The sequence below is a fragment of the Triticum dicoccoides genome, chromosome 7B (genome assembly GCF_002162155.2).
Source record: "Triticum dicoccoides isolate Atlit2015 ecotype Zavitan chromosome 7B, WEW_v2.0, whole genome shotgun sequence".
In the NCBI taxonomy this organism is placed as follows: Eukaryota; Viridiplantae; Streptophyta; class Magnoliopsida; order Poales; family Poaceae; genus Triticum; species Triticum dicoccoides.
Window position 1 is genome coordinate 539,871,777 of NC_041393.1, and position 20,469 is coordinate 539,892,245.

The 20,469-nt window shown below is 45.7% G+C and overlaps 1 protein-coding gene across 2 annotated transcripts; it reads left to right on the forward strand.

The window, feature by feature from the left end:
* The first annotated feature begins 871 nt into the window (after positions 1-871).
* LOC119338459 (ABC transporter G family member 44) lies at positions 872-8,344 on the forward strand. Of its 2 annotated transcripts, XM_037610792.1 has the most exons (20): positions 873-1,530; positions 1,751-1,871; positions 1,972-2,060; positions 2,330-2,414; positions 2,515-2,674; positions 2,762-2,892; positions 2,967-3,057; positions 3,213-3,514; positions 3,824-4,105; positions 4,208-4,524; positions 4,667-4,827; positions 4,927-5,030; positions 5,132-5,288; positions 5,375-5,476; positions 5,626-5,753; positions 5,930-6,262; positions 6,356-6,646; positions 6,718-6,801; positions 6,898-7,031; positions 7,124-8,343. In XM_037610792.1, exons 1-20 carry the CDS (start codon positions 1,193-1,195, stop codon positions 8,037-8,039), a joined length of 4,326 nt encoding a protein of 1,441 aa, XP_037466689.1. In that variant the 5' UTR covers positions 873-1,192; the 3' UTR covers positions 8,040-8,343. The 2 variants fall into 2 exon arrangements, with proteins under 2 accessions (XP_037466688.1, XP_037466689.1); XM_037610791.1 differs by having other exon boundaries at positions 872-1,530; positions 2,515-2,892; positions 7,124-8,344.
* Positions 8,345-20,469: the final 12,125 nt, after the last annotated feature.

The following is a 20,469-nucleotide window of genomic DNA, read 5'->3' on the forward strand; positions in this document are numbered from 1 at the left end:
ACGCGTGCGTGTTGATATAGGGCTCGAGGCCAGGAGATTACATGAGTTGGTTAGGCTAGGATTGATCTCCAAGTAACCTAACAGAATATGGGATCATATCTCTAAGCCTAACCAGATTACAACAGACACGCACGCACACGTTACAACACATTACAATGTTTAACAAACAGCGCCTTCAGCCGATCGAACATCTTCGAATAAATTCAAGAAAATGGGAGCACCACGAGCCTTAGAGATAGATGCTCTTCCGATAGAATAAACGAGTCACGAGATATATGCTCTTCCGATAGAATAAACAAGTCACGTTCGTGCGTACATGCTAGCAGTATCAGTCGGCGTCGTGTACGCGGGTCACGGCTGTGTCCAAGTGCACGTCTCCGCGAGAGTTCATAACGGCTAAATCACGTCACTATGGAAGAGTTATCTGGCACATCAACGTACGCGAAGCCAAGATGGCAATGATGGCTTTGCGCTAGCCTCAACGAGAAGGTCAAGCCCGGCGTGTCACGGTACAACGACCAGCTTCGTTTATTTTCCACGTAAGACCGGCACACTAAGCAAGTTGCACCGGTGGATCATGCCGTTCCCACGCCACGAGCAGCCGCGAAAACGAAGAAGGAAAGAGGACTTGCAGCTGGTTTCTAGAACGTCTCAGTCTCCTTCCCTGTTTCCTCTATCTGAAAAGAGAAGTTGGCACCCACTAAAAAAGCAAGAGATCTCAAAAAGCAACGTCGGCTGACCCAGAGGGATTCCTCTCCCACACGGCCAAAGTGTGTTCCACGCATTCCGGTTCAAGTTCAACTGCGTGCTCTGCGGAAAGCAGGGACACGCGCGCGCCCCGTTCGTCCGGAAGCTTCCCGCCTTTCTTCCTCCGGCCCGGCGCCGGTGGGCCACTACCAGAGCGCAGGATCCATCCATTGCACCCTCCTCCACCACCTTTACCCTTGACCGCCGCCGCGGAACGGAATTGAAACCCCCGCTGCTGCTTCCTCCACCAACCCGGTCGCCGCCTGGCCAGCCCGCTATATATCCTCTTGCCCCGCAACCACCTTTCAGCGAACCAAGAAGCTGGCGTACAGCGTGTTATTGGATTCGTGATCCGTCAGGCGTCAACGATCACGAACGTCGAACGGAGCGCATTTTCTTGCACGAACCTTGATCCTTCCACACTTCTTTCTGGGAGGAGGGAGCCATGGACACGGGGGAGGCGGCGTTCGGGGTGGCGAGCCTGCGGCTGGGCTCCTCGTACCGGGAGCGCGGCGGCGACGTCTTCTCCCGGGCGTCGTCGTCCAGGGCGGGCGACGATGACGACGAGGAGGCGCTCATGTGGGCGGCGCTCGAGAGGCTGCCCACGCACGCCCGCGTCCGCAAGGGCATAGTCGGGGATGACGGCAGCCGCGGTGGTGGCGGGTTCGTCGACGTCGCCGGCCTCGGGTTCCAGGAGCGGACGCGCTTGCTCGACCGGCTCGTGCGCGTCGCCGAGGAGGACCACGAGCGCTTCTTGCACAAGCTCAAGCAGAGGATCGACAGGTAGCTCTCCCTGCTCACTCACCTGTTTGCTCTGCTCTGCTTTGCATATCTCTTTCTGTTCTCACCTACTCCTTGGCTAAAAAAATCTATATTTCCCAACACATTTGAACATTTGCACCGTTCAAAGATTTTCTCTTGTCAATCCAAGGCCCGAACCCCATTATAGTTGGAAATTAAGCACAAAGAGAATGCTGAATTCCTCCCCTACTGATTTGTTCAGAGTTGGGATCGACTTTCCGACGATCGAAGTGCGATACGACCACCTCAACATCGAGGCGCTGGCACATGTGGGGAACAGAGGCTTGCCCACCTTCATCAACACCACTCTGAATTCTCTAGAGGTACTGACAAGAGTGCTGAAGCTACCATATACTCTCATGAATTCTACAGAACGTTCTTCAAGCCTGACCATTTTCTGTTTCTGCCTGCCTTCTCCTTCAGACATTAGCCAATTTTCTTCGTATAATTCCGAACAAGAAGATACCCATCAACATCCTGCATGATGTCAATGGAATTATCAAGCCAAAGAGGTAACACTTTTTTCTTACCATTGCATGACCAATATTTCAGTTAGATTACATGTCCTGGAATCATTATAGCATACACAGAACCATATGTTTCAGGTGAAAAATAGCAGTCTGTTACATGATCACCACTCTATTATGTTATTTGTAAACTTTGCTGTCAAACGTTCTTCAGTCTTGCATCACTCGTCGAATTCCCGTATTTGTGCTGTCCTTAAGCAACATATTTCAGTTGCACTTGATGGTCTGATGTCTGGTGTTGATGCAAAATTCAGGATGACGTTACTATTAGGGCCACCAGGATCTGGGAAGACTACACTGCTTCTTGCTCTGGCAGGGAAACTAGGCTCTGATCTAAAGGTTAAACGGCGTGCTTATTAATCAACTTGCCTGATTACAACAATCTTTCTTTGTTATAAAGTTCCAGGAAACTTACTTTTCTATTATATGAATCGACCAGGTTTCAGGAAAAGTGACATACAATGGGCATGGAATGAATGAGTTTGTGGCTCAGAGATCAGCAGCTTACATATCCCAACATGACCTCCATATCGCCGAGATGACGGTACGGGAAACCTTGGCCTTCTCAGCCAGATGCCAAGGGGTTGGAAGTAGATACGGTGAGCTCAAAATTGACCAAGTTATGGTAGATAAATTACTTCTCTCGCTTTATAACTGTGTGCTAATTCCTGATGTACTTGTCCCAGACATGCTTACTGAGCTATCAAGAAGGGAGAAAGCCGCAAATATCAAACCAGACCCAGATCTTGATGTCTACATGAAGGCAATATCAGTGGGCGGTCAGGATACAAATATCATCACTGATTACATCCTCAAGGTACTGAATCCAACAACAATACCTTGTTCTTCAATGCGCAAAGCTCTGACTGACTGTTATGTTGAACCCTGCAGATTTTAGGGCTTGACATTTGCGCTGACACCATGGTCGGAGATGATATGCTGAGAGGAATCTCAGGGGGACAACGCAAACGTGTCACAACTGGTAAGTCTGGTACAAAATTAGGAGCCACAACATATAATTCGCATGATTATTCTGTTGTACACCATACGATCTCCATGATCATCTCATCTGGTTGTCATAGCAGAATCTGAGATCTGAGCATTTGCTGACCCTTGGTTGCTTGAATTTTTCTGAAGGTGAGATGATGGTCGGAGCGGAAAGAGCACTGTTCATGGATGAAATCTCCACTGGCCTGGATAGCTCTACCACATACCAGATAGTGAAATCACTTGGACTAATCACCAACATCCTCAGTGGCACAACTGTCATTTCCTTGTTGCAACCTGCACCAGAAACATATAATTTGTTTGATGACATAATCCTCTTGTCGGATGGTCACATTGTGTATCAAGGGCCACGCGAACATGTGCTTGAATTCTTCGAATCCATGGGCTTCAAATGTCCCGACCGGAAAGGCGTTGCCGACTTTTTGCAAGAAGTAAGTCTGCTGAAATGCTTCAAAATATATCAATATCAAAATATGTTTTCGTACTATGTATATTAATGTTGTACTCCCTCCGTCCCATAATATAAGAACGTTTGTGATACTAGTGTCAAAAACGTTCTTATATTATGGGACGGAGGGAGTAGATCTTACCATATTTTTCTATAGACTCGGTCGAACTTAAATAAGTTTGACTTAGGACAAATCTAGAACTTAAGCTAATTTGGAATGGATGGAGTCATAAGTATATGTTTGAATTGATGTTTAGTTACTAACAACATCAGTGGTTTGTAAAACTTATAGGTGACATCAAGGAAAGATCAGCCACAATACTGGGCAAGGAGTAACAGGAGATACCAATACGTCCCAGTCAAGGAGTTTGCCCGTGCATTCCAGGCATTTCATGTTGGCCAGAGTTTATCTGCGGAGCTCTCTCGCCCTTTCGACAGGAGCCAGTGCCACCCTGCTTCACTGACGACCTCGACGTACGGCGCCAGCAAGACAGAGCTGCTGCGTGCGTGCATCGAGAGGGAGTGGTTGCTCATGAAAAGGAATATGTTTGTCTACCGCTTCCGGGCTTTTCAGGTACAGCAATTTTTTTAGCCTCCCATTTCAGTTCAGGCATATCTTCATACTTGTAAGAGATTGATTGATGAACTAACTGAAATACCTGGTATCCATCTGCAGCTTCTGGTAATGACAGTAATCGTGATGACACTGTTCCTGCGCACAAACATGCACCATCGTACGGTTAACGACGGCATTGTTTACCTAGGTGCTCTGTTCTTCGCTATAGTTGCCCACATGTTCAACGGTTTCTCTGAGCTCGCTTTGGCCACCATAAAATTGCCGGTCTTCTTCAAGCAAAGAGATTACCTCTTCTTTCCTGCATGGGCTTACGCCATACCAACTTGGATCCTCAAGATACCGATATCTTGCGTCGAGGTCGCCATCACAGTATTCTTGGGTTACTACGTCATTGGGTTCGATCCAGATGTTGGAAGGTACGCGTCAAATATCAATCATCTTGCTGTGGCAGACTACCAGTTAAACCATACGTCTGGAAGAAGAACATGACAAGAAAACTCATGATCCTACAAGTAGCACGTACCAATATTAATCCTCTTGTTGTTTTCTTGCACGCAGGTTGTTCAAGCAGTACTTGCTGCTGTTGTTTGTCAATCAGATGGCTGCAGGATTGTTCAGGTTTATCGCAGCATTGGGCAGGACCATGGTTGTTGCAAATACACTGGCGTCCTTCGCACTTCTTGTGCTGCTCGTGCTCAGTGGATTCGTCCTGTCACATCGTAATGCTCCTCTCCTGGAACAAAAATAATAATTAGGCACTAGGTCATTGAAATGTAAATTTCAGAGACAGGGTTTTCATATTTGCTTATTTATGACAGATGATGTGAAGAAATGGTGGATCTGGGGCTACTGGATGTCACCTCTTCAGTATGCCATGAGTGCCATTGCTGTAAACGAGTTCCTTGGGGATAAATGGCAACGGGTATGTCATGTTGTTTCCAGTTCCACCCTGACAACCAAAATATTGACCGCTGACATAACATAATACTGTCGACAGTTCTGATCGTCAAAACCATTTCGCAGGTTCTCCAGGGGTCCAACAGAACTCTAGGAATAGATGTGCTCAAGTCCAGGGGCTTTTTCACTGAGGCAAAATGGTACTGGATTGGCGTTGGGGCACTCGTGGGATACGTCATCGTGTTCAACATCCTCTTCACCCTCGCTCTAAGCTACCTTAAACGTAATCCAAACCTTCTAGAATTGAATTTTACAATGTGTATTTTGTTCAAGCACTTGATCTGAGACCATTTCTTTTAAAACATGCAGCGTTGGGGAAATCTCAGCAAATTCTTTCAGAGGATGCACTGAAGGAGAAGCATGCCAATATCACCGGCGAAACTCCTGATGGCTCTATCTCTGCAGCTGCAGGTAAGGCCACTTGCAGTAATGATTGGGACATGAATGAACATGGTAACATGTCATTTAAAAAAAAGGAGATAACCCCCGGCCTCTGCATCCTTGCGATGCACACAGCCACGGCAACATGTCATCTAAGGGGCCAAACTTCTCTTATGTAGGGAACATCAACAGCTCAAGGAGAAATTCTGCCGCCCCAGAAGACAGTGGTAGGAGGGGAATGGTCCTGCCTTTTGCGCCGCTTGCTGTTGCCTTCAACAACATGAGATACTCTGTTGACATGCCTGCGGTAATGCCCTTCAACAGTTTCCCAACTCCCTTCAATGGTTCTAATAACGGCCCTACCATTAGAACTTAATCTGCACACTGAAATTAAATCATATCAATTATTGTTTGACTGAGTTCTAAAGCTTTTCAGTTTCCAACTAATTAACTTGCTGACAAAAAAATCTTGTTGCATAACAGGAAATGAAAGCACAAGGTGTTGATGAAGATAGGCTGCTTCTGCTGAAGGGAGTCAGTGGCAGTTTCAAGCCGGGAGTCCTGACGGCGTTGATGGGGGTTAGTGGCGCCGGCAAGACCACACTGATGGATGTGTTGGCTGGCAGGAAGACTGGAGGCTACATCGAAGGCGACATCTCAATATCCGGCTACCCGAAGAAGCAGGAGACCTTTGCTCGTATCTCGGGTTACTGTGAGCAGAATGACATCCACTCACCAAATGTGACCGTGTATGAGTCCCTGGTCTACTCCGCATGGCTCAGACTGCCTTCCGATGTCGAGTCGGAAACAAGAAAGGTATGTATATATGCGTCCTTGACTCCTTGTTCTGGGAACTCAGGCCAGGGATACATTCTGATCTGAACAACTCCATTTCATCATTTTTAACAGATGTTCATAGAGCAAGTGATGGAGCTGGTAGAACTGAATTCACTGAGAGATGCGCTTGTTGGACTGCCTGGAGTGAACGGCCTGTCAACGGAGCAGAGGAAGAGGCTGACGATCGCCGTCGAGCTTGTCGCTAACCCCTCTATAATATTCATGGATGAGCCTACCTCCGGCCTTGATGCCAGGGCCGCGGCTATTGTCATGAGGACGGTGAGGAACACCGTCGACACGGGCAGGACAGTTGTTTGCACCATCCACCAGCCTAGCATCGACATTTTCGAAGCCTTTGATGAGGTAATTATGATTATAGTAGAAATTTCCTTTTTCACGCATGTTTCCAAAATTAACATTTTTCTGTCTCGCAGCTGTTCCTGATGAAGAGAGGAGGGGAGGAGATATACGTGGGTCCTCTGGGGCACCAGTCGTGTGACCTCATCCAATACTTTGAGGTAACTTTGCCTTCTCCTCCTTTTCAAGTTCTTTTTAGGTCTTGCATAGCATGTCTTTGAGTGATAGTAACAATTTGCTGGCATCAATTTTATCAGGGAATCGAACGGGTCAGCAAGATCAAACCAGGGTACAATCCGGCGACTTGGATGCTGGAAGTGACCTCACAGGCACAAGAAGACATACTAGGTGTCAGTTTCGCAGAAGTCTACAAGAACTCAGACCTGTACCAGTAAGTCATTTGTTTTACATTTTTGCTCAAGGATTGATCAATAGAGATATGATGGGCTGAACAAACAATATATTCTATGGTATATTTTGCAGGAGAAACCAGAGCATGATCAGGGACATCAGCAGGGCCCCTGCTGGCTCCAAGGATCTCTACTTCCCCACGCAGTACTCGCAGAGCTCCATCACCCAATGCATGGCGTGTCTGTGGAAGCAGCACCTGTCCTACTGGAGGAACCCTCAGTACACCGTGGTCCGCTTCTTCTTCTCCCTCGTCGTCGCGCTCATGTTCGGCACCATATTCTGGCAACTTGGGGGCAAGAGGTCGAGGACGCAGGACCTGTTCAACGCGATGGGGTCCATGTACGCTGCGGTGCTCTTCATGGGGATCTCCTACTCGTCGTCGGTGCAGCCCGTGGTGGCGGTGGAGCGGACGGTGTTCTACCGGGAGCGGGCGGCCGGGATGTACTCAGCGCTGCCATACGCGTTCGGACAGGTGGTGGTGGAGCTCCCCTACGTGCTGGTGCAGTCGCTGGCGTACGGGGTGATCGTTTACGCCATGATCGGCTTCCAGTGGGACGTGAAGAAGTTCTGCTGGTACCTCTACTTCATGTACTTCACGCTGCTCTACTTCACCTACTATGGCATGCTCGCCGTAGGGCTCACCCCCAGCTACAACATCGCCTCCATCGTCTCGTCCTTCTTCTACGGCGTGTGGAACCTCTTCTCGGGCTTCGTCATCTCGCGGCCAACAATGCCCGTGTGGTGGAGGTGGTACTCGTGGGTGTGCCCGGTATCATGGACGCTCTATGGGCTGGTGGCCTCACAGTTCGGTGACCTCATGGAGCCTCTCCAGGACAGCGGCGTGCCCATCGACGCCTTCCTCAAGAGCTTCTTCGGATTCCAACACGACTTCCTGGGCGTCGTCGCCGTTGTTACTGCCGGGTTCGCTGTCCTGTTCGCCGTCGCCTTTGGTCTCTCCATCAAGGTGCTCAACTTCCAGAGAAGGTGATTCATCATGTAGTGGCAGTGCACGGGCGGACCAACGGCTCAATTTCAGCCAGCCGGAAACGAATGCTCCGCATGTGTTTGTAGTTTGTACTAGTAGTTCCTAAGTAGGAGTACATATGTGCTCGGCACGTCGCATATTCTTTTTCTCTCGGTTCCATTGATTTTTTTCCCTTAGTTTTGTTTTGCGCTTATTAGTTGATCAATCTGATCTGCACATGAATACATGAACATTGCATAGCAATGGTTTACTTACTTTTCGAAAAAGCAATGGTTTACTCAGTAGCAAGAAAATTATACAAGTATATAGATAATGAAGAGAATTTTTTTGACTGAATTCGATGAACCAGAATGGCTGCTGAGTGGCTCTCATTTTCACGGTCCTCTTCTATGTCCACCCTTTCCGTTGAGAGTTGCAGGTAGGTCATGTACATAATAGAACTAGTCCGGGGTTTACCACAGGGATGTGTGGCGCCGGAGCCAGGATTGGGGTAAACCTGGGGCCAAACTTTTCTCCGGCGACATGGGAAAACTTTCGCGCCTATAACTACTGAAAAATTACCTCATAACTATCATGAAAATACTCCATGCGAGATCACACAAAATAAAGCTCAGTTGCACAATCAATGTGGAATTTAAACACAATGCTTAATGATCTAAAAATAGATAGCCGAAAATAACAATACATGGGTGCAAAAGTGTACCAAATCAATGGTTTATTTCATCTGTGCCTCCCATTTTCGCAGTTGTTTGCCGATGAGGAAAAGACCCTTCATCGTCTACTTGTATGGTAAGAAATGGAATTGATATAAAAATGCATCAACTGAGTTCAACACACGGTACATTTCAATTCAATCTCTGTAGGAAAAAACTTACCCAGTGTTGGGGACTGGAGTGCCCGGCGGCAGCAACAGCAGCACTACGGCAGTGCAGCATGGCGGCCGGGGGTCCCGGGTGGAACGGCGAGGAGTCGCCGTTCGGCCCGTGGATCGCGCAGAGCAGACAGCAGGTGGAGCAGCGCACCGCGGAGGGGGGACGGCGGCGCGAGCGTCGGTGCGTGCGTGCGTGCGTGCGAGCTCTAGGTCGGGGGTTCTGGCCCAAATTGGAAAGGATCGGGTGCGAGGCTTCCTCGGCCTTTTGTTTGCCTACAATGCAATATGCAGGTAAGGCCGAGTCATTTCCTATTCGGCGCCTTAAATCGAAATCACTAATTGAGGAGAGCTCCCCGTAACGATTAGTCGGGGAGCGCTCCGCGCGCGCCAAGTGTCACGCGCGAAGCGCTCCCGAGACTTTTCGGATGCGCTCCGCGCGTGACACTTGGCGCGCGCACGGCTTCTCCCGTGATTTCCGGTTTCCGGTTTTCCTTTATAGTTTTTCATTTTTTCACTTTAGTCCTTATACTTTTAATGTTTTGTAATACCTTTTGATCTATTTCTCGTTTCTCTCTGTTGTGGGCGAACCCTCGTCGCGCATTGTTCGTTCTTTGCCGTAGTCTTCGCCTGTCGCCGCTGCTGCTCTTGTCGCGTGGTTACGGCGGCAGTTGTTCTGGCCGCCGCGCTTGTTGCCTGGTCTTACGGTAGTCCTTCTTTAGCGTCGAGCGCGCTTCCCCGTTCGCGATATCGTCGTTCCCTACTGGTTGCCTTTGTGGGTTCCCTGTTTTCCTTTTTCGTTTCTCTTTTTGTTCCCATTATATTTCCGGGATATGGAGATTTATGAGGTAGTTATGGGTGGGGACTACCAACACTATCAGATGTCAAGTTTTAACTGGGTTTTGTGGGATTAGTTGTTGATAACCATTGTGTTCCTTGCAGTTATGGCTTGTCATTTTTGCCGTATGTCTGGTGGCCCGTGTTCTTCTGTTGATTCTTCTGTAGATGGGTTCAGTGTGGTCCTGGATCGGCGTTGTTGGAGGCGTGTTGTAAGAAAATCATTTTATAGTTGTTCAATTTTTGGCACACACGCTTATTTCTTTTGGTGCTGTCCATGCTGTTTATATTTTGATTATGATCCTTGTTTTGATTTGTTGTGCAGTATGTTCCGTGCAGTGTTAGAGCTCATCTTGCTCGTTACATCGAGGAGTGTAGGACTTTAGCCATAAGGAGGGGTGACGAAGATACTGATCTGGCTCTTCAGTGCAATGAGGGTTATTTGTATGGTGTTCTGTTTAGTCATGGTCGTGTGAGGAGCAAATTCCATGGTCCTTCCTGAAAACTATTGGTCAGTGATTATGGTGTTCGTCCTCGTGATATAATGACCATTAGGCTTGAACATTATGGAATTTGGATTGGTATTGATTTTTATCGTGTTGGTCGTGGAGATGCGTTGTCTCCTTTACCGTCTGTTGATAAGGTTTATTTTTAAGGAAGTTTTTATCTTGTTTTATTGTACATTTTGATTTTTCTGTTCCCTTGAGCCTGTGTAATTATATTTTGTAGCTTTACATGGTTTGAGCGACTCTGAGAAGGAGCTTGTTGGGAGTTGTTATTACACCCGTGGTGTTTTTCTTAATTATCAGCAGATGTATTTCATGAGGTGTCAACTATTTGATGATGACTACATACCCTGTTGTCCTTTTGTTCACAGGATTGATTCCATGAATGTTAATGGTCATCATATGGTCAGATTTTTTCCCATTGTTTTTTTGTTTCTGTTTATTTATTTATTTTTATTACGTCTTGTATTTATAGTTTTGAATTTTTATTCTATTTCTGATAGCTTGATGTTTTTTGTCAGGTTATTCCTGGTATTGTTGTGAGGAGTTTGAAGGAGTTTGTGACTTTTCCTAGAACTGGCGTTTAACTCTTGAAGTTACTCTGGAATCTGGTGATGACGATATATATGTGAGCACTCCTTGCTCCTACTTCATTGGTTTGGGTAATAGAATGGTGTTCAAACAGGAAGGTTTCAGTGATTTTCTTCAGGCATCGTCTATTGAAGTAAACAGCTTGGTGCTGATAACTTTCAAACAGTGTAGCGGCCTGACCCGAATGGATCACGTCTACTGTGCTACGGTGTCATCCCTGGATCAGTAATGCTGACACCACACAGTACATCGAGGTTTTATAGCAGAGTTGCAATCACACACTTATTACATCGATGGCTCAAAAGAACTTATTACAATAAATATGGCTTAAGGCCATCTAATAACGATAACAGCGGAAAGCTTGGAAGATAAGTGAGTCCATCAACTCCATCGGCATCACTGAGTATAGAACCACGACCTAAACGCACCTCAATCGTCGTCTGAAAAGTCTGCAACATTAACGTTGCAGCCCGAAAACGGGTCAGCACATGGAATATGCTGGCAATGTAACACATAGAGAGTAATGAAACAATAAGCCTGTACTACATGCATTATGGCTGGTGGTAAGGCTCTATGGTTACAGTTTTGCGAAAAGCCAATTTTTCCCTACATCAAAGGAATAATTTTGTTTAACTATCATGGTGGTTGTTAAACATTGAGAATGGTTGACAGCATCCTCAATCCCAATTTAAAAGTACTCATTAAAACCCAATAGCTTTTATTAGAGGTAACATGTTGAGATTCACAAAGATATTCAAGTACTAGATACTCAAAATGTCCATAACCGGGGACACGGCTAATCATGATTAGTTTGTTACTCTGCAGAGGTTTGCGCACTTTTCCCCACATGACTCGATCGCCTCCGTTTGTTTTCTCGCACTACATGGTATTTGAGAAACGGATGACCGAGACATAGTCTTTCAGAAGCACTAGCACCTTATATGTGGGGTAGACCGGTACACCTACATCCCCTACATCTGCTAGTCCACCCCGTAGGAGTTCGCACAACTTAGTCAACTATGCTAGAGCCCATAGTAGCATGTGGCTGCACACGGAAGTTTCTAGCATGAAAGATCTTATGATCCCTTTGAGCCTGGGTGGCGGTCCAAAAAAAACAGGCAAGTCCTGATAGACATCAGGTGCCTCAATCCACCCAGATGTGTGTTTAGGTTGCCACCTTAGATAAGCCATTAATTAACAATCTCACATCTGTCATGGATATCACTCACCCAATCCACGTCTACTAGCATAGCATGGCATAATAAGCAAACGTAGAAGTAACTCCCAAACGTTTCATAATAATACAGGTAATGGGTACTACCTCATCTACTTCCCATCCCACAATTTAATTAGATCCTAACAATGCAAGTGTTTGAGGGTTTGATCTAATGCAATAAAACTGGGTAGTAGGAAAGATATGATCAAAGTGTTACTTGCCTTGCTGATGATCCGCGAGTCCTAGGGTTTCGAAGTAACAAGCGGCGCAATCCGGGTAATCTATCGCAGACAAACAACAAGCATACAATAAGTACTCATCTAATGCACAGGGAAATCTCGAATAAAAGATCTAACTAGAGAGTTCAACTTAAGAACCCTGGTTGCAAAAGAATCGAATCAAATAAAGCATCAAAAGTCAAACGACGAAAGAAAACAACTCGGTTCTAGCAAGTTGAAACTAGGTCAAAATTTTACAGTAACAAAACTTAGTTTAAGTTGGTTAGTCGGAACGGCGGTTTCGAGGCGAAACTCCAGGCATTTGAATCACCTGATTCCGATAAACGAGCAAGAAGATAGACTAGAAAGAAGATCGGATCTGAAATCACGATCGGAAGAATCGCGGAATAAATCCGACGAGAAAAGAGAACGACGAACGGTTAAACGAACGGACGTTCATTAACCTAGAAGAATCCGGTGATCACGTTCGTTAGGACGAACGGTCCGGCGAACGGTAAAAGGCAACTAAATCGGAGAAGAAAACGAATCCGATCTAGGGTTTCGGAGAAGAAATCCGAACGAAAAACTGATCTAGAAAACCGGAACGGTTTAGAGAAGAAAAGAATCGGAACGATTAGAAGAAAACGATCCGAGAAAAGAAAAGGTGACGCGGCGCGGGGCTAGTACCTCGTAGAGCGAGGGGCTCCGGCGGCGGCGTAAGGCGGCGGCGGCGCTGGGTGTGGGGTGGCGCGGTGGTGAGGCGGCGCGGCGTTGGGTGGTGCGGTGGTGAGGCGGAGGAGAGGAGAGGTGTTGGTTTGATGGTTTAGAGGGGGGGGGTGCTTGGGTATTTATATTGGGGAGGGGAGGGTTTTTGCTTGGGGTAGGGGGCAAGAAATAGATTAGGATTAGGAATAGATCTAGGATTAGATACGGAATAAACGAAGTAGGAAAAGAGTCCTACTAGGACAAGGAAAAAGGAGTGGCTCCCTGGCCCCCTTGGTGCGTGCGCGCGCGGTGGCCTTGGCCTTGGCCGGCCGGCGGCTAGCAGCTTGGGCCTTTGGCCCAAGGCGCTGCAGTTTTTTTCTTTCTTTTTTTTTCAAAACGGTCTCGCGCGCAGAGCGACAAAATAAAAAAATCTAAACGAACTCCAAAATTAATACAGTAAACTTTCCCCGACTCCTAAAAATGAGTCGAACAAAAATGAACTTTACTCGGGCCTAAATGCAATTTTTTTTTAAAAAAAACACGCATTTTTCCCTAAGGCAAATAAAACGCAAATAAAACTCCGGCAAAACCAAAATGGGTTTATTTATTAAATCTTCATTTTTCCTAAATTTGGGAAAGTCATATTATTCCCTCTCTCAAAATTTTTATAGGAAAACTTTATGAAGATAATTAAATAAATCCAAATGATCCTATTTTCAAAATTTGAGAAATCCCAAATATGAAAATAATGAAACTTCCAACTCTCTCCGAGGGTCCTTGAGTTGCGTGAAATTTTCTAGGATCGGAAAATGCGAGAAAAACATGATATGCATGATGACCTAATGTATAACATTCCAAATTGAAAATTTGGGATGTTACAAACCTACCCCCTTAAGATGAATCTCGCCCTCGAGATTCGGGTTGGCTAGAAAATAGGTGAGGGTGGTCCTTGAGCAAAACTTCCTCTCTTTCCCAGGTGGCTTCATCCTCAGTGTGGTGGCTCCACTGAACTTTACAAAACTTGATAACTTTGCTGCGGGTAACCCTGCTGGCATAATCGAGAATCTTAACAGGTTTTTCCTCATATGTCAAGTCATCCTTCAACTGAATTGCTTCCAGTGGCACTGTGTCTCTTAACGGTACCTCTGCTATCTCTGGGTGGCATTTCTTCAACTGAGAAACATGGAATACATCATGAACTCCTGACAGTCCTTCTGGCAATTCCAACTTATAAGCAACTTCTCCCATACGTTGCAAAATCTTATACGGTCCAACGAAACGGGGTGCTAACTTTCCTTTAACTCCAAAACGCTTAACTCCTCGAAGCGGGGATACTCTGAGATATACTCTGTCTCCAACTTCATACTCAATCGTTTTGCGCTTTGAATCGGCATAGCTCTTCTGTCTGGACTGGGCTACCTTGAGCCTGTCTCGAATCAACTTAACCTTCTGTTCAGACTCCTTAATCAAATCTGGTCCAAAGAATTGACGGTCTCCAACTTCATTCCATGATAACGGTGTCCTGCACCTCCTTCCGTATAAAGCTTCGAAAGGGGCCATCTTCAAACTGGTTTGGTAACTATTGTTATAAGAAAACTCCGCATATGGTAAATTATCATCCCAGCTAGATCCATAATCTAGTGCACAAGCTCTCAGCATATCTTCCAAAATCTGATTGACTCTCTCAGTCTGTCCATCGGTCTGTGGGTGGAAAGCTGTACTGAATTCCAATCTAGTTCCCAATGTCTCGTGCAACTGGTTCCAAAATTTCGAGGTAAACTGGGTTCCTCTATCTGATACGATGCTCCTCGGAACTCCGTGTAAACACACAATTCTGGTCATGTATATCTTTGCCAACTTAGCATTGCTATAGGTAGTCTTGACTGGAATGAAATGAGCTACCTTTGTTAAACGGTCGACTATAACCCAAATCGAGTCATATCCTGAACGGGTCTTTGGCAAACCTGTGATGAAATCCATGCCTAGTTTATCCCACTTCCATTCGGGTATCGGCAACGGTTGTAACAATCCTGCTGGCTTCTGATGTTCTGCCTTTACTCTCTGACATACATCGCAAATAGCTACATACTCCGCAATATCCTTCTTCATTCCGGTCCACCAGAAAGTGTTCTTCAAATCCAAATACATCTTGGTATTTCCTGGGTGAATCGAATAGGGTGAATCATGGGCTTCTTGTAAAATCAACTTCCTGATTTCTGGGTTATTGGGCACATAAACACAGTCTTCAAACCATAGGGTATCGTGTTCATCCTCACGAAATCCTTTAGCCTTTCCTTTGCCCATTTTCTCCTTTATAGAGGCAACTTCCTTATCTGCCTTTTGGGCTTCTCTGATTTTGTCCATCAGTGTCGACTGAATCTCCAATGTTGCTACGTAGCCTCTCGGAACTATTTCCAAACATAGCTCTCGAAGGTCCTCGGCTAACTCATTGGGTATTCCTCCCATCATTAGGGTATTGACGTGGCTCTTACGGCTCAATGCGTCTGCTACGACATTAGCCTTTCCGGGGTGATAATGCAATCTCATATCATAATCCTTGATAAGTTCTAACCATCTCCTTTGTCTGAGATTCAATTCCTTCTGTGTGAAGATGTACTTCAAACTCTTGTGATCCGTATATACTTCACAATGATTTCCAATGAGGAAATGTCTCCACGTCTTCAGGGCATGCACAACGGCTGTTAACTCCAAATCATGGGTGGCATAATTCAACTCATGGGGCTTAAGTTGTCGTGAAGCATATGAAACAACTCTTCCTTCCTGCATAAGCACTGGTCCAAGTCCTCGACGTGAAGCGTCGCAATACACCTCATAATCCTTAGTCTGATCTGGCAATATCAAAACTGGTGAGGTAACCAATCTTTTCTTCAACTCCTGAAAACTTGCCTCACAGTCCTCAGTCCATATGAATTTGTTATCCTTTTTCAACAATTCAGTCATAGGCTTAGCAATCCTTGAGAAATTCTCAATGAATCTTCGGTAGTATCCTGCGAGTCCAAGAAAACTCCGAATCTCTCCAACTGTCGTTGGTGCTTCCCAATTAGTTACGGTCTCAACCTTTGTGGGGTCAACTGCTATTCCTTATCCGGATATAACATGTCCGAGAAATCCAACTTCCTTTAGCCAAAACTCACATTTGCTGAATTTGGCATATAACTGATGTTCCCTTAATTTCTCCAAAACCAAACGCAAATGTTCCTTATGCTCCTCTTCATTCTTTGAATAAACTAGGATGTCATCAATGAACACTACGACGAACTTATCCAAAAACTCCATAAACACTTTGTTCATCAGGTTCATAAAATAGGCAGGTGCGTTAGTCAATCCAAATGACATAACGGTATACTCGTACAGTCCATATCTCGTGGTAAATGCAGTCTTGGGTATGTCTTGCTCCCGAATCTTCAACTGATGGTACCCTGATCGCAAGTCGATCTTGGAAAACACTTTGGCTCCTTGCAAACGATCAAACAGATCATTTATCATTGGTAGTGGGTACTTGTTCTTGATTGTTACCGCATTCAATTCACGATAATCAACAACCATTCTCAAAGATCCATCCTTCTTCTCCACTAACAAAACGGGTGATCCCCAAGGTGAAGAGCTTGGGCGTATATAACCTTTATCCAATAGCTCCTTAATCTGCTTCTTGATTTCTGCCAAATCTTGTGCTGGCATCCTGTATGGTCGTTTCGATATCGGGCCTGTTCCTGGCAATAGTTCAATCAAAAACTCAATGCCTCTATCCGGTGGCATGCCTGGCAATTCTTCCGGAAATACATCAGGAAAATCCTTCACCACTGGTACTTCTTCCTGCACCACTCCTGATAAGCAATTCACTTGTGTCCTGTTTGGCACATGCCGGGATACATACTTGATCCTTCTTCCTTCTGGTGTGGTGAGCAAAATTGTCTTACTGGCGCAATCGATGTTTCCTCCATACATCGACAGCCAATCCATACCAAGAATCACATCCAGACCTTGGGATTCCAGAATAATTAAATCCGTTGGGAATACATGCCTTCCTATACTCAATGGTACTTGAAAACATCCTTGTCTGGCCATGTATTCTGCTCCTGGCGAGCTTACTAGCATAGGTGTTTTAAGAATCCTAGTGGGCAGGCTATGCTTTTCCACAAATCCCCTTGATATGTATGAATGCGATGCACCAGTATCAAAAAGAACGAGTGCAGTAAATGACTTAACCAAAAACTTACCGATTACTGCATCGGGCTAATCTTCAATCTCCTCCACATTAACGTGGTTCACCTGTCCCCTATTGAAAGGGTTCGGCTTCTTCCCAGAGCTTCCATTGCCATTTCCATTCTGGCCTTCAGGACATTCATTGGCATAATGTCCGGTCTTCGAACACTTGAAACAGGTGACTTGACTCAGGTCTCTCTTGGTTGGGGTTGATGGGGTTGTTCGGTTCTGGCCGTTGCTTCCTCCATTCCCATTACCATTCTTGTGGCCATTATGGTTGTGCGAGCTACCTCCTCCATGGGTGTGCTGAAACTTAAATCCCGGTTTAGGGGTAAAACGGGGCTTCTGCTGGGCTCCAGAGTTATACTTCCCCTGTCCATACTTCCTCTTACGGTTCTCAATCTGCTGTTGCTTCCCTTCAATCATGATGGCACGATCTACTAACTCCTGGTAGTTATTGAAACTTGCTACCATCAACGGCATGCTTAGTTCATCATTCAGTCCTTCCAGAAACTTCTCCTGCTTAGCTACATCCGTAGCAACGTCATCTGGGGCATAACGGGCTAGCTTACTAAACTCCTCCACATACTGGCCAACAGTCCTTCCTCCTTGGCGTAAGTTGCGAAACTCACGCTTCTTTATGGCCATAGCTCCTGCTGAAACATGGGCAGTGCGTAAAGCTTGCTGAAATTGATCCCATGTGACAGTGTCTACCGGGTAAGTGGCTGTGAAATTCTCCCACCATGCGGCTGCGGGTCCTTCAAGCTGATGTGCTGCAAACTTCACTCTTTCTCCATCTGTGCATCCTGCAGTGGTCAACTCCCTTCCTATCTTGCGGAGCCAATCATCTGCTACAATCGGCTCGGTGCTACTGGAGTACACCGGCGGATTTAGTCTAAGGAAACGAGTCAAATGATCCGCAGGTGGTGGTGGTGGGTTGTTGTTGTTGTTCTGCTGATTCTGAACTAACATCTGCATCAATTGATTCTGCTGCTGGATCAACTGAGTGAGCTCTGGTGGAAATCCATTGTCACGTCTCGGAGGCATCTGATGGGTTTAGAAAAGAAGAGAATTTTAGAATAGAATGAGGTCTAAGGGGAATCACTACCCAAATGCACATGAGCAAAAGCACACAAAATCACTCCATTCAATCAAACAAGGCTTACAACGATCTATCTATCGCAAGTGCGTGTACTATAATGTTTTTACACGGGGGAATACTATTACTATCTGGTGGTCATCTAGAAATTTGAACCGGTGGAAGATTCCATGATGTCTGCTCCAGCTTCGTCTTCAAAATTGGGTTCACTTGGATCCGAATCGGTGTCGTCGAGGATGATGTAGTCGTCTGGACATGCGACGTACTTGTCTTCATTCTTGAGCTCCAATTTCTTCTTGAGTTCTTCAATCTCATACTTAAGATCGTTATTGTGCCTTACGACAGCTACGATCTCGTCCATGTAGTCCTTGCATAGATTCTTCATCTCTCCTTCTAGCTCGATGATACTTGCCTTCGCATTCTTCAACTCTACCATATCATTGCACATCTGGTTCTCATGGCGTCGAATGTGCTGGTTTAACTCCTGGATAAAAGCTGCAATGGATCTATCCTTCTTGGGGCTGACTATGTCCCGTTTGTCGTCTCGGCGTCCGCAAATCTGGTAGATGGTGTCCTTGAGGTCTTCCTGATAAACTTCTCCAATGCGTCCCATGGTGATGTGAGCTGCCATGCTCTTTCCCAGACTCCAAGTTGGTGCACTGAAAATACTATCTATGGGCTTCGTGATTGGCGCGAATGTTCTTCCCGGAACGTGAGCGTGAATCTTCCAGCGCTCCTCTTCAGGCAGAGTGGCGTTGAAAGTCCCGGTGAAACTTGGTAGTCCAACGTTCAGGTACTTGGTAACTTCCTTCAAGTGAAATCCAAATGGTGTGCCTTCATCCGGTTGGGTGTACTTGATCTTCGCGTCCTTCATCCTAAAGAGTAGAATAGATGAGGAGTTAGAAAATGAGAGGAGAGTAGTGATCTATGGCCTTAACTTAGTGGTCGTGTCCTACAGTCAGCGTGTGCTCTGATACCATCTCTGTAGCGACCTGACCCGAATGGATCACGTCTACTGTGCTACGGTGTCATCCCTGGATCAGTAATGCTGACACCACACAGTACATCGAGGTTTTATAGCAGAGTTGCAATCACACACTTATTACATCGATGGCTCAAAAGAACTTATTACAATAAATATGGCTTAAGGCCATCTAATAACGATAACAGCGGAAAGCTTGGAAGATAAGTGAGTCCATCAACTCCATCGGCATCACTGAGTATAGAACCACGACCTAAACGCACCTCAATCGTCGTCTGAAAAGTCTGCAACATTAACGTTGCAGCCCGAAAACGGGTCAGCACATGGAATATGCTGGCAATGTAACACATAGAGAGTAATGAAACAATAAGCCTGTACTACATGCATTATGGCTGGTGGTAAGGCTCTATGGTTACAGTTTTGCGAAAAGCCAATTTTTCCCTACATCAAAGGAATAATTTTGTTTAACTATCATGGTGGTTGTTAAACATTGAGAATGGTTGACAGCATCCTCAATCCCAATTTAAAAGTACTCATTAAAACCCAATAGCTTTTATTAGAGGTAACATGTTGAGATTCACAAAGATATTCAAGTACTAGATACTCAAAATGTCCATAACCGGGGACACGGCTAATCATGATTAGTTTGTTACTCTGCAGAGGTTTGCGCACTTTTCCCCACATGACTCGATCGCCTCCGTTTGTTTTCTCGCACTACATGGTGTTTGAGAAACGGATGACCGAGACATAGTCTTTCAGAAGCACTAGCACCTTACATGTGGGGTAGACCGGTACACCTACATCCCCTACATCTGCTAGTCCACCCCGTAAGAGTTCGCACAACTTAGTCAACTATGCTAGAGCCCATAGTAGCATGTGGCTGCACACGGAAGTTTCTAGCATGAAAGATCTTATGATCCCTTTGAGCCTGGGTGGCGGTCCAAAAAAAACAGGCAAGTCCTGATAGACATCAGGTGCCTCAATCCACCCAGATGTGTGTTTAGGTTGCCACCTTAGATAAGCCATTAATTAACAATCTCACATCTGTCATGGATATCACTCACCCAATCCACGTCTACTAGCATAGCATGGCATAATAAGCAAACGTAGAAGTAACTCCCAAAGGTTTCATAATAATACAGGTAATGGGTACTACCTCATCTACTTCCCATCCCACAATTTAATTA

Excerpts from the sequence above, each read along its gene's own strand:
- LOC119338459 (XM_037610791.1), top strand. The coding sequence starts at position 1,193 with ATGGACACGGGGGAGGCGGCGTTCGGGGTGGCGAGCCTGCGGCTGGGC. Across the intron at positions 5,031-5,131 it reads TTGGGGATAAATGGCAACGG|GTTCTCCAGGGGTCCAACAG; the intron begins GTATGTCATGTT and ends ACCATTTCGCAG. Across the intron at positions 6,263-6,355 it reads TCGAGTCGGAAACAAGAAAG|ATGTTCATAGAGCAAGTGAT; the intron begins GTATGTATATAT and ends CATTTTTAACAG.